The 16,371-nt window shown below is 51.8% G+C and overlaps 1 protein-coding gene across 2 annotated transcripts in view; it reads right to left on the minus strand.

The window, feature by feature from the left end:
- The window catches only part of LOC133392697 (signal-induced proliferation-associated 1-like protein 1), a 78,637-nt gene that overhangs the window by 2,094 nt on the left and 60,172 nt on the right, over nt 1-16,371 (minus strand). For both annotated transcript variants that reach the window (XM_061653321.1, XM_061653320.1), the window contains exon 3: nt 26-5,056. In XM_061653321.1, coding sequence (XP_061509305.1) covers nt 26-5,056 — 5,031 coding nt within the window. The remainder of the gene's footprint in view (nt 1-25; nt 5,057-16,371) is intronic.

Genomic DNA, 16,371 nt, shown 5'->3' on the forward strand with positions numbered 1-16,371 from the left:
GGCGTCAGTTACAATAATGACTTACCTGTGTCATTGCTTTGGTTGCCGTGTCCACCAGACTGCTCCAGTCCATCTCCTTCATGTCTGGCAGTGGGATCTTCCCCCCACCATTCCGCAGAATGCCTCCTCCATTGACAAACTTTTGCTGCTGCTGCTGCTGCTGGTGATGTTGCTGCTTCCTGCTCGGGGACATCTTCAAATGGTCCTCGTTCATGTGATGCTTGCCGAGCAGCTCACTGGCCGGGCTGGAGCTGTTCGACGTGGTGGACGAAATGACCGTCGCCGGGCGAGCCGTTGTGAAGATCACCTCCTCCTCACCGCCATTGCTATTGCTCGGGCTGTTCGTACCACCGTTCGCCAGCTTCAGCCCGTTGCCACCGTTGGCCGCCGACAGCTGCTGATTCGAGCCGCCCAAATTGACACCCTCCCGCGAGCGACTCTTCTGCGGGATCGGTTTCAACCCGCCCGCCAGGCTAGCAATGTTCCCCAGGCTGTGGCTGTTGTGGTGGCCCTTCTGCATGCGCTCCAGCCCGCCCGCGTTGAAGTTGTCGTCGTTCGCAATGTAGTCCGGATTGATCAGCTTCATCAGGTCCTCCTGCAGCGTGCTGCCGGTCGTGTAGTTCACACTGTTCCGCTGGGGATGATGCTGAGCGCCGCCCTTCAATGCGGCCCCGCCTCGAAGCTTGGCCGGTTCGCCCTGCCCATTCGGTCGGGGGCTGTTGTTGCGACTGCTCGAGGCACTGCTGCCGGAACAGTTTGCCACGGCGCCGTTCGCCTTCTTCCCATTGATGCCGTAGATGTTGGTCGTCGTTGCCGAGCGTCTCAGCTGCGGCGAGTTGTGTCGCGAAAGATCGTCCTCTTCCACGTGATTGCCGGCCGCACTCATCAGCAGATGATGGTTGGAAAGATTCTTCAGCGAGCTGCTGTACAACGGTTCCGGGTGGTTCTGTTGCTGCTGGTGGTGCTGTTGCTGCTGCTGCACTTCCCCGTTCGGTGAGTCGGCAATGATCAGTCGCTTCAGCAGTGCGATGTTGGCCGAATTATCCCGTCCCACCGATTGACCATTGGCAGCGCCGGACTGTTGCCCGCCGTTGCTGCGCGCTGGCGATGCTGACATCGGTCCACCTTCGTTGTGCAGCGACAGTGGCCTTGGGCTGGATCCGGCAAGTGGAAGCGAATTGCTCGACGACGTCAGCTTCGGATGGTGATAGTTCACGCTCGGATCGGACGCTACCGATGGAGGGCCCGCCGCCATCAAGGACGATGCTTCCTGCGGTGGATCAAGCACGTCGTACCACCGCTCGTCGTTCGACGAGTGTCCGCTCGAGGAGGACGTCAGCGTGCCCATATCGGGTCCGTTGGGTTGGGCGACTCCGGAAGATGCTGCTGCTGCTGCCGCCGCCGCTGCTCCTGCGACCTGCTGCGGCCCCGAAGCACCAACTGCAGCGGTAAACGAGCGACTGCTGCTGCCCGTACCGTATCCCGAGCTGTTGCTCGAGCGTGGCGGTGAAAAGTTACGCTCATACCGACGCCGATGACTGGCGGACGATTGCAGCTGTCCACCCGGGAGCCCCTTTTTGCTGCTGCTGCTACTACTGCCGATGCTGCCACTGCCTGCACCATTTTGACCACTGGATCCGTTTTTATTGCCGCCGCCGCCACCACTGCCGCCCTCCAGCATCATGCTGTCGTACTCGTTTTCGTAATTGATCGAATTGAAGCGACAGTTTTGCAGCGTACAGCCCCGCCGCGGGGTAAAGTCGGCAAACGATTCAATCACCGTGACCGTCACCTGGGCGGACGTCTTCAGCAGATCGACCATCTGATCGTGGGACAGCGTCGCTACCGCCACCTTGCATATCTCCACCAACCGGTAGCCCTGGCGAAGTCCGGCAGCCCACGCTTGGCCCGAAATTTCCACCTGCGTCACCACCCCATCCGGCTGCACATGAAACCCGAGCTGGCCCATCGGATTGCGCCGCAGACTAAGCTCCAGCGCACCGCACCCATTCGTCACCGCCCGCAGCCGCTCGATCACCTCCAGCTGCTCGTCCCGATCGCCCGTGTCACGCATGTTCAGCGTCACGCACTCCCCCTGGTGGTAGTACACCCGCAGCGCGTTCTGGCTCGTCGACCATCCCAGGATCGCCCGGCACGGCGTCACAAAAATGATCTGCCGCGTGCACTCCTCGATCAGCACGAACGTTTCCGCCGATATGCCCAGAAAGCAGTCCACCTGCGTCGACTGGCCGCTGTCGTGCAGCACCACCTGCCAGCAGAACGCACCACGCTGCGACAGATCGCCCGAGAAGCGCGGTTTCGTCGGCCGCTCCCGCTTCTTGCTCGGAAAGATGGAAAACCGCTGCCCGGTCTCGACCACCTGCGCCGTGCTGTAGTTGGTCGCCAGATCCTTCAGGTACTCCTGGCGCGTCCGGATCGCCATCATCGCGAACTTCACCGACCGGTGGGCCGCATTCTCCGCGTTGATCACCTTCGACAGCAGAAACTCGCCGAACTGCTTGCCGCGCGGATAGTGCGACCCGGCCCGGACCGGCGGCCCGAACACGGGCACGTCCTTCGAGCGCGATACCGCCACCCGGTACTGCGTGTGCTCGCTGCACGGGTTGACCGCCCGCACGATCACGAACACGTGCTGGAACTGGCTGCGGATGTTCTTCGGCGTGAAGGGTAGCGCGCCCGGCTCCTGGAACACGATCGTCACGATGTCGTTGCCGATGTGCCGCTTGCGCAGCAGCTGCTGCCGATTGTTCGGCGTGAACGGCAGCATCGTCGACACGTGGAACATGATCTCGCAGTCCTGGTGCGTCGCGTACAGCGAGTGCGTCCCGGTCGAGTCCGTCTTGTTGTCCAGCCCGGCCTTGTAGTGCTCGAAGCCCTTCAGCCGGACGCGCCGCCCGATCGTGTCGAGGAACTCGTTGAACGCCGGGCCCGCCTCCTCGTTGTTGTACATGTCCTCCTCCGAGGACTGGCCCGCCCGGCAGTACAGGATGCCCACCTTGTACTTGTTCGTCAGCCCCTGCTCGTCCAGCTTCAGCAGCTGCTGCTCGCACTGGGGCGTGCCGACCGCCAACCGCAGGCAGCCGATTTGTACTTCCGGCGCGACGTACTCGAGTATCTCTTTGGTATTGGCGTGCTTGCCGGCACCGCGCGCATTCGGGATCGAGTCCTCGATCACCGAGCCGCGCAGCGTGAGCAGCTCCGAGGTGCGCACGATCAGCCGGTACAGGTACTGGTCACCCTGGTGCGTCGTCGTGGGCGCCACGTCCGAACCGTGCAGCGCGAGCGTTTGGACCGGCGCCGGGTTCAACTTTTCGCGCTTGATCGAGATCGCAACCGGGCCCAGGTGCTCGTCCATACCGAACCAGTTCTGGTGCTCCTGGCCGAAGAAGTACTGCCGGTAGTAGAGCGCCCCGTTGTCGATCTGCTCGATCGGGCGGGGTCCTTTTTGGTACGGGCAGGTGTAACCCTTCCACAGTGTATCGTTCGCGCCACACTCCAGCACGGAGACGCCGTACGCGAGCGCTGGCCGGTGTATTGCCCGCCGTTGCTGTCCCGCTCCACCCGCACCCGACGATGAAGACGACGTGGTGGAAGATGCCATACGCGTTAGGCTAACCTCGCGCTCTTCCTCACCGCCAATTTCATTCCGGAAGAAGGGACAGTTTTCTAGCAGCTCGTTCTGCTGCCCATCCCCATAGTCTTCGTCCACACTGTCCCCGTCCGGGGTGGAGGAGCGCGTCCCGTACGTGGCGGCAGCCGAAGCCCCCGTGGTCGTATTGCGCCGCCGTTCCAGCAGAAAGCCACGCAATTTGGCCGCATAGCCCAGGTTGGCGGTAAGCGAGCGGCAGTCAAAGTGCGCGAACGCTCGTCGCCGCTGACGTTCCTCAATGTCCGCCGAGGAAACGGTCGTCGTGGTGGAGCTGGCACTCACGTTCAGTGCCATACACAGCTGGCTGTCATCCAGCGAGGCTGTCCCTGGGGCTGCTGCTGCTCCTCCATTTGCCACCTGGCGCTTCCCGTTCGCTGAACCGTTTGCAGAGCCGGCCGCACTTGCCCCATTGCTCGAGCCCCACAGTCGGTGGAACTTGTTCCTTAGCTTGGGACTGGCGTTGCCTCCCCGGTCGACCACATCGTCCCCGGTGAGCGTGATGTTTGAAGAAGCTGGCGCTGCTCCATTGCCATGCCCATGCCCGCCGGAGTGGTGCTTCCCGAGCGAGTACAGCAGCGAGGACGCATCCAGCCCGAACGGTTGATACTCCTGCAGCATCGTGAGGAAGTTTTCGCCCGCACTCGGTGCCCCACCACCCTGGTGACCCTGGTGATAGTGGTGATGGTGCGGATGTCGATCCGATGAGATCACATCGATGGAACCGTGGCTGCCGTACTCGCGCCGCAGATTCGTTCCCCCTCCCGTGTGCAGATGGTCCGGCAAACCGCCAGCACCACCGTGATCGTGAATCAGCTCCAAACTGGAATTGCTCCGGTAGAGATGGTCGGTCGGTCCGTGGGGTGACAGCTTTGTACCGACCACCCCACCGCCACCGTTGCCCATCGTCGCCATCTGTCGCTGGACGAAGGAGTAGCGCTCGTGCAGGGAATTCCGTGCCAGCCCGGCATCAACCCGCGCTCGCCTTACATTGCTTTTGTAGTACTCGACGGCATGCATCGCGCGTTCCCGTGCCGACCCCGAGCGGGTCTGTGGAGCGCCACCGGCCGGTGTTAGATGATGCGGCGCTCCACCCATGCCGACGCCGGGCGGTGGCGGTGGTGGCCCATGTGGGTGATGCATCCCGGACGGTGGTAACTGGTGCGAGACTCCGCCAACGAGACGCTGTGATGGATGGGACTGTTGTTGCTGCTGTTGTGACGATTGCTGCTGCTGCTGCTGTTGATGGTGTTGCCCCATCATGGCGATACCGGCACCGGCCACAACCGGCGTGGGCATCATATGCGGCAGGCCAGCCGCTGGGCCGCCGCTGATGTGAGGTGGTGGTCCTCCAACCTCCGCCAGATTTATCATCCCATTGCTAGAGTCCTGTGAAGAGATTGAGAAAGGAAATGGGAAAAATAGATAAGAATTTGTTATAAAAATAATGTGTCTAAAGCGTCTTAAACTCCCAAAAAAAAACAGCAACTGTTGCCGAAAAGCATTTACAATCAAAAACCTCTCACCCATTGATCGGTTATGGTCATCGAATAGAAAGCGGTAAAGCGGGAACACGATCAATCAAAACCCGGCGCGAGTAAACGGACGTTTGTCCTAATTATTGGCAATTGTTTTTACCTTTCAAGGGTTCTTTTATTCACCACTCGCCTCTGCTGGTTCCCAATTACTGTGTACCCCACACCTTTACTCAATATATGGTAGTAGTACTCCCCGAAAACAAACTACGGAAAGAGGATGTAAACACGCATGTGACCCGTATACTCCAAAAAGCTTAACCTCAAAACGTGTTGCCCCACCGAAAATATCAACAAACCTGCCTAAAAGCGTCTTATGCTCTTACACACACACACGCACACACAAAAAGAGCGATACATTACGGTTATACACTCTCATTACGAAATGAGCTTCATCATTTTGGGAAGATGGTTTGAAGGTTTAATTTCCGGGGAGGCCCCGGTGTCATTCGTTGTGCAGCGGCAAGCTCCCAGACGACGACAGCGCGGAAGTAAATCGCGGAACTAATCGCACTTAAACAGGTTTTGTCGTATGAAGGGAGCACCTCTTCAATTTCGGAAGCGAATCTCGGTGACCTTATCTCGGTACCGATCACACGTTCCGTTGGAGAAGCCTTTGATGAGATGAGGTTTTGTTGGAGAAAGTGCCATACGAATGAAGGTTGCTGAAGAAGCATAAAGAAGACCAGGAGTTCCCAAAAATATCCAAAGAGTGTTGCATGCTCTTAACTTTTATTTTGATTTGTAGTAGCGATACACAACCGGATGTGCAAGAGACCACAACATCCATGTCAAAGGATACGGATATGGTGCAAGAGCACCAAAATCCCTAGTCCCGAGCTCTAGACACGATCGTTTGATCTTGACGCAACAAAAACCGTCTCCACTGAGACCAACTGCAATCTAATCTAATTTTATAGCGCATTAGCACTTCATTCTCGACGTCCCATTCATTGCTAATGAAGCGCTGAGAGTTGTATCGAACAGAAAAAAAAGCCACGGAGCTGCCAGCGAGAATTCGAACGAGCATCAATCATGAGCATCGTCATCGAGATACACACACAGGATGATGATTATAAAGGTTCTACCGTCCAATTTCTAAGCTTCGCCCCCTCTGGCCGATGTTCCTCTTCTTTACCACTGCGTCCAGCGTGCGTACAGGGTGAAAAAAGACGCCATGAGGGACTAGATGTTTACTGTTCTGGTCGGGTTTAAACAGCAAAAGGAAATAAGAACGCGCCACTAACACCAGCAGCTAGCAGCCAGCAGCAGCCTCCTGCACGTCAGTCAGGGGAGGGAAAGAAAACAATGCTGCAATTGGACTCAATCATGTCTATTTGTGATGGATCGAAGCTATTTCTTTCTCCACACTCGGGCTTCTTCTTCTATTCTTATGCGGTAAAGGAGTTCAGAGTGAAAGAGAGTGACTTTTCTCACAACAAGACAAGAATAGGCACCACCGTCGTGGGGCCGTGTGCGTTGAAGATTTGGTGTGATGCACCTTCGGGCTCTTGAGTTTCCCAGTGCAACAGCTGCATCACGCGCGCTGAATTGGTCATGTGTCGTCGACCGTTTGAGAAGGAAGAGCATAAGGAAACAAACCCAGAAGTAGAAGGGTAGACGAACTACACCCCAAACATACACACAGGCACACACACAACCGATCAATCGATTGGTTTCGGTGTCTGGCTTTTTTATTCTAGAGAGACACCCGACCTCACCCTCGGGTTTTGGGTCGTATACCAATCACTGGAATGGGAAGAGTGGGTTGGAACAAGTTCCTATTCTTACTTCCTAAGCGAAATTACTTCTATTGCTGTGTTTCTATCTTCCATGTGCCCTTTTAAATGTTGAGTTCTGCTCGATTTAATGTAATTAATATCGACTTTAGCAATTAAACTGTCGAACCATGGTCGTTGAAGCATAGTTTGAGTATCTTGGAGGTATTTGAACCGAATTTTCGAATAGTTCAGGCTTTCGATTTTCGAACGATCGCACTGTATTTTCCTACATCTAGATTCCAGTTCTCGTGTCAATCACGTATCGTCTTAGACAAACGTTCCGTACACTTCTAGCTGGGTCGTCTGTTAGTTCTATGCTGGGCCTACTACAACGTGTGTAACGGGGTTTTTAATACCCGTCACACCGAAGTGTACATATAACACGTCGATCCCGTTGTGGACCGCACCGCACCACCGTCTGGCCGGGTTGCGGGAAAGAAGAGTTGCATCGCGCACCGTTGTACAGAGCATAACCACACACACCAGGCACCACCACCAGGCAAGACCTTAAACTTGGTACCGGAGTGTACATAAACGGGTCAGAGCAAATAAACCGGCCCCTCAGCCGACGAAACCAGCTCTTCGCCAGAAAGTCGCGCACACACACACACGCGCGCAGGACTTTTACCCTTGCCACGGCGACCACTGGGAGAGGAGGTGAGAAGTGCCTCTGTGAGGAAAAACGTCAACGAAAGTAGGAAAACGTGTTTGACTCGCGCGCGGAAATACATCGCAGCGCGAGACGTACGCGCCAAAAACGTCTTCTGCCCCGGCCCAGCAGCAGCAGCAGCAGCAGCGAGCAACAACTCCACTAAAAGGCTGTGTGTGTTGGTTTATTCCAAGAAAATGGATGATCTCCATACGAGACCCCCTCAGTCAACCGGTCTTTGCCTAGACCCAGCGCTGACTGCACCAACCGTCTCTCACGATGCATTTACAATTGCATCGCGTGAACTAAAACTCTTCCGCCATAACTGCTCTCTCGCTCGCTCTCCCTGTATCTTTAGGGCGGGCTGTGCAAGAAAAAAACGTAAACAAACCATCCTCCTTCCTCGAACACGGGAGACACGATGATGATGGTCGTCCGCGGCCGGCGGACAAATGCAAGCCGCTTGATGACAAAGCCTCAAGTTGATGCGGCGAACCGGTAACGTGTAATATAAAAAGCGAACGGAGAGCTCCACCATGATCCCCATTCTGTATTGTATCTGTAAGCTCCATACGCACACACACTGTGCGTGGTTTTTCTCTTCCTTCTCTTTGTGAATTTGTACAACACGCACTTTTTGTTCCTTCTTTGGAGCGCACATCAACGAAACGGTATGTTGCGCGCGGTTCGTCTCTTACGCCATCACCCATCATCCTGCCACCAACTACTTTTGGCGTTGCGCAGAGAGGTAACCTCGCGGACATGTTTCATATTGCGTGTGCTCAGTCAACCCTCCCAACCCCCCATTCCACTCCGCCCCTTTTACATCGAAAACAATTACGAGTCATTTATGGCATCATCATATCATGTGGATGCACCACCACGATATGATGACCATGTTGGTACGATCCAGTCCGTTGCGGGGCCGTCTCGTCCACTGCAAGGTTCGCGGTGCACATATGTGGTTTACCCTGAAACCATATGACTGATGTTGGGTATCACGTCCAATAAATTCACAACGAAAAACAGCTCGCCCCCCTATCCAATGCGTACTTAATCGGTGGCAGGATTTAATCATCCGAATGCTTTGTGATCGTTATATGCCAACGTTTATATCTCGGCTCAACTGTGTAACCATTCCTACACAGTTTGATTCTTTCCTGGTAGTTTGCAATGTGTGATGGCTACCCATTTTTGCACACATCAATGAAGCCGGATTGCCCATATTCGTATCCATTTTATTATCGATCGAGCCCGATCAGTACAAGTTTCGTGAAGTACCGTTTTGTTCTTCCAACAAACTTCAGTTGCCCCCATTTACAGTCTCAACATTCCTAAACAGATCTACAGGAAGTGTCGCGCGGCAAGGTTTAACCAAACCCAAGCGAACACGAAACATGAAAGGAAGTGCGTTATACTTATCTTAAATGATTCTAACGCCAACAAACCGAGTAAACCTCGCCACTAACAATCCCAAGAGACCTTTGCTTCCCGGATATCCTCAGAGCACAGAGAGTTCAACAAGATCATCATCGTCAAGTGACAATAAGAGCAAAAAAAGACTAATAGACAATTTGTGCCACAATTGCAACTATTGTGTAGAAGCGAATCAACCTTCTGTTACGCATACGAGCAAATGCCCCTCGAGACCTACTACACATCTTGGAGAGCCACGACGACTTCCTCCCTCGCTAGATTGTGTGTGTGGTCCAAATACACAACAACCTCACGAGCAGTTCCTGTGTCTCTTCCTCCCTTTCCAAGGGATGTCGTCATACGGGTGGTCTTCTAGCTTGCACATAATGGAGAGTAATTTGTGATATGATAATATGGTTTTCCGCTTTGGGAAGCAGCCAAGTCACATTTGTGTTGGATGAACTCTCCACTAGTACGAGCGAGACCAGATCCAAAGATCCGAATCATCCCGATGGATTACCCTCTTTCGGTGGACAGAGCATAAATGTAATGCATATCATGAAGTAACAGCTCACACATCCTCACACCCATCACCCGCACACAGCAGCAGGGGAGCAAGAGCAGTGAATAAATAAAGTCACACACTCGGAACTCTTTACACAAACACACGTGGTGTGAATGCTGTCTGATCCCTCCATTCCGATAGTCGGCCACGTATCACAGAGCTACACCGTCGAAAGCGGAGATCAGAATAGAACACAAGTAGTCGTCTGCTGGGGCTATTCTTGAGGATTGGAGCTGGGGGATATGTGTGTGTGTGGAACGAAACCTGTAACTGAGGCATCGCGCAAGTGCGGGAGACGCAAGTGTATCAGTTACCAAACCCATGCACTAACACACAACACGGCTGAGTGCTCCTCGGGCCACTGTTGCTGTTCCGGGGTAAGATGTGTTCTAGATAGTGGTGTAACCGGAGGGGGAGCAGCAGCGTGCACACATGGTGCACTTGTGCACTTCATAAATATGCAACCACTGTACTTGCGCATCCAACTCCCTCTGGATTCCCTTTTGCAACATGTAGATTGCAACAGCCCTGTGTTTGTGCATTGGAGGAGGTGTTGAAGACTTCGCTTTCTCTGGAAGTTGTAGAGCGAGGAAAAACAAGTAAAACTCACTTCAAAACCACGCAACCTCGCCGATACCTCCATACCAGGAACCCATATGAGGGGTTAAAATTGAATAATCTCATTACGGTAGCGCCGCCCGGGTTTCTGTTGCCTTCAAATAAAATTAAAAATAGTCAACTGTCACCTACGATTTCGAGTAAGGCGTGAGAACTCATGTGCTGGTCGCGTGAGACCTCGGGGAAGAATTTAGTTGCAAAAGATGCCAGAGTTAATCCTTGTTGTTTGTACCCACTAGCTAGTGTGCAGGGTTTTTTAGTTGTAAGTTATCCCTATGGCCTAGTTCCACCTAGTTCTCTTGTGCTTCCAGCTGATCACAACTTGCCACACGGCACGACACACAACAATTTGCGTCGGTGGGTATTTATACTGTGTGCTACTCCACGTTTGGAAGCGGTGGCCAACTTTGCTCTGGGGCTGTGGGTTTAGCCACCATCATGCCCGGCGTGCCGTTGTTGTGTTGGCGTTCTATCAAGGGAAAGAGAATTAAAACCGTTGACATGGCCATCGCACAGTTTAATGACTATTTTTACACGAGACGCCGTGCATATAGTGAAGCCGGCCTTTCGCTTCACTACTTCCTATTCTAACGTTTGAGGTATTTCTGTCCGCTTGGTAAAACAATCCTGTTTCTTTGTGTTTAGGATTGATCGAAAGAAATCTCTTGGATTGAATCGGACGGACCACACGATCATCAGAGAAACGCGATATGAGCACACCGATACCGAACAACCAACCGGTTCCTCTGCAAATGGAACTCGCTGCTCGCTTAATGTGGTGCGCGCTTACTTTGCTCCAGAAAGTCCACTGCTCCAGAATTCTTTCGCCGGCTTCTTGGGCCAAATGGGTTGGCGGCGGTGTTTGACGGTACACACACGCACAGTAGTGTCTGGCGCCAACAGTTTTTGCGTGTTGTTTTGCAACAACAAAAAAACGAACATACAACAACGCATTCGCCGAGGACAACGACCTTTCGCAAAACGTCTCAACAAGTCTCTTATGTAGGCGTCGTCATCGTCGTCGGTAGCCGCCCATTAACTGCTCTCGCCGCGGGTTTGTGATCGAGCGCGAATTGCCCAGTCTTAATTCCCTGACCCCACTCACACACACACACGCACGAGAACAAACGGCAGCAGCGGCGGGCACATTACTTTCATTAGTCACTTTGCATTAGAGAGAATTCGCTCAAGGCATCACACACCAGCAACAAGCGAGCACAATGCGTGTTTATTCTAGTGCATTTATTCGCTGCTGCTTCTGGAGATGAGGCCAATGGGGCCGCAGGGAAACACGCATACACAACTTTGCACCCGCTCTATTGAAAGCAATTCAAATATAAACTTATTACGGGTGCTCGCACCCATAAGGGGCAAATGACTCCTGCCGGAATCATAGATCTTCATTTGTGGAACCATTTGTCTGCGCGTCTTTGACATGTCGGGTACCACACATTGGCAACGATGCGGAAAAGTCTGAGCCGTTTGAATTCCGCTACGATCAATCTTGGCACGATCGGCATCAGCTACTTCATCGTAGGTATTGGAAGGTAAGGTTCTAAAGAATGTCAATTCACGTCCGCCAGAGCTCAACACAAAAACAGGCGTTTCGATTATGCACATTCTTCACATTCTTCTTCCCATCGATTACCCCTGACATTAGTGTTCCTTGAAACCTTGAAGCATTGGCGTTAACTATTGAGGCACGGAACTATTAATTGACATTGGCGACAATAACTCTCGGTAAACTATCCTCGGTAACGGTATCCACGCCGTACCCCCTCTTTCCTTCAAAGAGCCTCCCTCTCTCGCAGGAACGTACTTTGTGTTTGTGGCCACACTCTGACCGTTTAAGCTGCACTAAGACAATTAGAAAACCTAAGTATGGCATGGCAAAGGCGGTATATGTTTGCTTATGTCAGTGCTAACTTCCCCGCAAAAAAAAACAATACGGTATTGACCGGAACACGGCACACGATGCAGAAGGTATCGACATCGGATATCATGGGCAGGTCAAGCACTGCCGTTGGACCGTCACCAACGCAAGCTTACGCAACGCTCAATAAGAAACGATCAAAGCTAGCGCGAACCTACTACCACCACCCAAGCGAGCGTGGTAATAAAATAGAAAACATGGCTTTCCCCTAGACTCTAACGCGTCTCGCGACTCCTCACTGTCATAATACCATTGTTTTGCCATTCTTGTCCGGTTGTCATACGGGTGTGTGAGAGGTTCCTGTGTTGCTGAGGATAGTGTTGGAATGTTTTCTCCTGTCGCCGGATTCTTTGCTGTAAAAGAAGGCGTAGAAGTTATATTCGCGTCCAGATTTTGCCACCTGTAGCGCGTCGGCTCGCCGTTGAAGAGCTTCAGTGTCTTTGGCAGGGGGGACGACGACGCGAGCTAAAGGGTACCACGGCCATGTGGAGAGTCCGACGAGTCGTCATGGTTTAAGCGCAAAATTGCAGCGTTGCGTGTCATGTTCTATGTGGGAGATTTGTGTCTTCCACTGTGTCGTTTAATTTGCGTTTCCTATCGAGGAAAGACGGCGGCTTCCAGGGACCGGTGAAGAAGGAACTTGAAGACGTCTTGTTCCTTCGGAGCGTCTCACATACGGTAGCCGTCTGCGTCTGCACAGCAACATCTCGCCATAGGAATGCAATTTAATATTTTGAAACACTGTTCAGCTGGGGTTTCCTAGAACGCATTCCACGATCCTTCTTCTCGCTCTTGCGCCAAGCGACACTCGTGTGGCTCTACGGACGAGTGATAATCCACCAACACACCACCAGTCACGTTTCGAAGGTCTTCTCTCTTCCAATCCATCGCACCCGATCGTCACAACGGTCAGCGCGAGAGCGTCGTTTCGTATGCAAATATCGGACCAGGGATTTCAATCAGTTCCAAAGACAGCACCAACCAAGAAGAAGACTCTGTCTGCGGAGTCACATACAACTTCACCATGCTGCGAACGCGAGAACGCGTGACGAAAGCGTTTGAATAATTCATCCACAGCCGTCGTCCCCCGCCGACATAATGAGTCGATTGTTTTCGGGCCGTCCGCAACGGCCAACGAAAAGGAATGTTTTCTGAAGTGATCTTTACTAGCCGCGACTGTGAACGCTCTCAAAAAGTGTATGTTTGTTGTGTTTTCGCATTCCAACTCCATTTCATTTCGGTTCGTTTTTGTGTACTGACGAAATTAAACGAAAACAGAACTTAGAACGCCACACACATAACCCAACCCCGCACAGCGGCTACGGGAAAAATGGGAACCGATTGTGAGGGTTTTAAAGTGGTAGAACTCAGTGGCAGCTCTCTTGGTACGAACTCTTCAACGAAAGCAATTACTCACTGTACACACTCCTTCCCATTTGCGGCAATTTCACGTTCGACAGACGATTGTATCGACACCTTATGGTGATGTTTAACATCCCACTGTTTTCCTCTGCTAAACGGTTTTGACTTTTGACGAATGATTGTTCCCTTCTTTTTCGATCTCTTTCATCAACACACGCCCACAAGCGCTCTTCCCCACTTTGGGGTGATTGAATTATGACTCATTTTATGGTTATGATGTCTCCAAGATAGATGGCTTATGATGAGGTGCCAATAGAACGCTAAGAACATTCGATTTTTATTACGCCACCGATGCAAGAACAAAGAGAAATTACTCCACAGAAACAAAGCCTTTCTTTCATCTTGCTTCAGTTGACTCGTGGAGCAAACAAAACTAAGTGGACCATCACAGCCCGAAGAATATTAGCAAAACCAACCAGCGGAAGCAGCTACCACCATACGCAGGCGTGCTAGGGCTTGATCAGCAAATCAAAACATACGTGATATGAAAACATGGGCTCTGGGCATGCACACACTGATCGTGACTTTTCAGCTGAGACCTTGACGTTCGGACTCAGATGACAAGCGAGCGGTTGGATTTGTGCTGAACCGCGTACAATTCTGTGCAGCTTAAGGTTTTCGCAAATGACTCTCTCCTAGCCAGCAGCAGGTCGATGATAATTCATAGCGAAGTTCATGAATCGCTATTGTGTAATGTACGGCCGAATGGAGCGCCTCTCAAATGTCTGCATCTTCACCGTCAATATCGTAGTTCCGCAAGGCGCAATTGATGTCAATTGCAGTCAATTGGCCGAAGATTTCTTCGTATCGAACTAAATTGAGATATTCAATTTACACGCTGCCTTCCTCCCCACCAGTGCCGCTTAATCAAATTGTCGCCTCTGGAGGTAGTTATCTGCTCTGAGATGTTCTTGAAGGTGGACTATTAAACCAATCGATCGCAGCTTCAATAGCCTGAGGTTTTCATTCAAGCTTGGATATCATTACCAACACATCTTACCACATAAACCTTCCCATCGAGAGCAGTGGGCGTTGGGCCCATCATTATTTCCCGATCGTCAAAAAAAAACCTTCTAAACGTTCCCGCAATCAGTTCGATCACCGTGCTGCCGCCGCCGGTCGTCTTTGGCGTGAGAAGTGGAAGCAATAACAGGGCGATAATTTACATCACAGAGAGCTCACACAAAAACCTTCGCCGATCGGCGAATAAACCCTGACCTGGACTAAACGGCAGCCGTCGGTCCAACTAAGAATGCTGCACCGCCCGGAAACGCGTCGCAAACCACGACCTGCGCACAACAGAGTCCGGTCATTACCGAGTCGCGTGGGTCGGGCGTTTAGTTTATTCTACCTTGCCCAATCTCGCAACTATATCAGATCTATTTCTTTGAAGAAAAGAAAAAAAAATAACATCTAACACTCTCCCGAAAAGGTACACACAAAAAGGTCCGCTCTAAACGACGATGAGAATGGGATGCGTTCTCGGGCCTTGCAGACGGAGCGTGTGTGTAGCGTTAGGGATATGATCATAATTTACGATCGTCTCACGCTCTGGGCGAAGGAAGAGCGTCGTCCTGCGATGGAAAGGAGGCAAACAAAAAGGGAAATTTTACTTCTTCCGTCAACCGCCGTCGTTCGTCCGATCTAAAACTAGTTCATTCAGGTCGCGGTTTCTCTTTCTTGCTACAGTTCTTTTACGTAGCGTCGGGATTTGCTTTATCCTTGGTCAAGGTCCTGATGTTCGAACAATAAGAATGTGTAGAAACAAAATTAAAGAGAACCTTAAAAAACGAACCTTCTATCTTAGCGACCAACCTTCCAACGCTTCGGTGTGTCTAAGATATTGGATCACCATAATTTAATTTCATTATTTTAATGTTTCCAGCCGATCCCATCTATAAAGGTTCTCCTGCTACATTATATCGCAACATGAGGATAACCTAACCCAAGACACTCGGAACTTCAAGAGGTTATTAAATTAGTCTTATCAAAACCTATTTGACTTTAATGCCGGGACGTACGCCCACGGTACTACACACGCTGGGAACCTGTTTCCCTCTCGAACACGGCTAACATTGTCACAGGAAGGCAACTCTCAATAAACACACACACAAGATGTGTATGTGTGTCTTCTAATGATGCTGCCGGTGCTTCGATGCTTATGAATGAACCCCGTTGACACAGACCTACAAAGATGATATCCGAGGAAGAAAGTCTGAATTCCATCTTCTCCTTGCTTGGGTACGTGTTTGCTCAAGTGTAGGTCGGGCCTCAAAAGATCAAGAAACTGTTCCCGAAGCCATACCACGCGGTCGCGTTTGCCGTGCATACAGACAAGATGACTTCACAGAATCACTACAAACTCTGTAAAAAAAATACACACGCTTCCATGGGAAAGGAATAACCGTGGCTAAAAATTAAGTCTGTCATTGGCCCCGGCTACCGAGAATAACTGACTATAGGATGCTGCTTTTCCCAAGGTACACTCTATTTCGCGCACACCATATATAAGCTAGCCCCCCATCATCCATAGGAAGATCATCCCAGTATAATTTGATTATTAATACGCTCCCATTCCTTTCACCGGATCAAGTTCCATCTCTTCTCAAGCTTCCGAGCATTTTAACGTGTGGTGGGGTGGGGGCAAAATAGAATAGAAGCAGAATATGCGCAAACAGCAGCTCCACATCACGGGCCAAATTTGCTTTCCTAATGATCTGCCACTTCCTTTCAGCGCTCGGTCCAGAATCCATAATTTCTACGCTAACAACTGATCGTGAGCCTA

The sequence above is a fragment of the Anopheles gambiae genome, chromosome 3, assembly GCF_943734735.2.
Source record: "Anopheles gambiae chromosome 3, idAnoGambNW_F1_1, whole genome shotgun sequence".
Classification (NCBI taxonomy): Eukaryota; Metazoa; Arthropoda; class Insecta; order Diptera; family Culicidae; genus Anopheles; species Anopheles gambiae.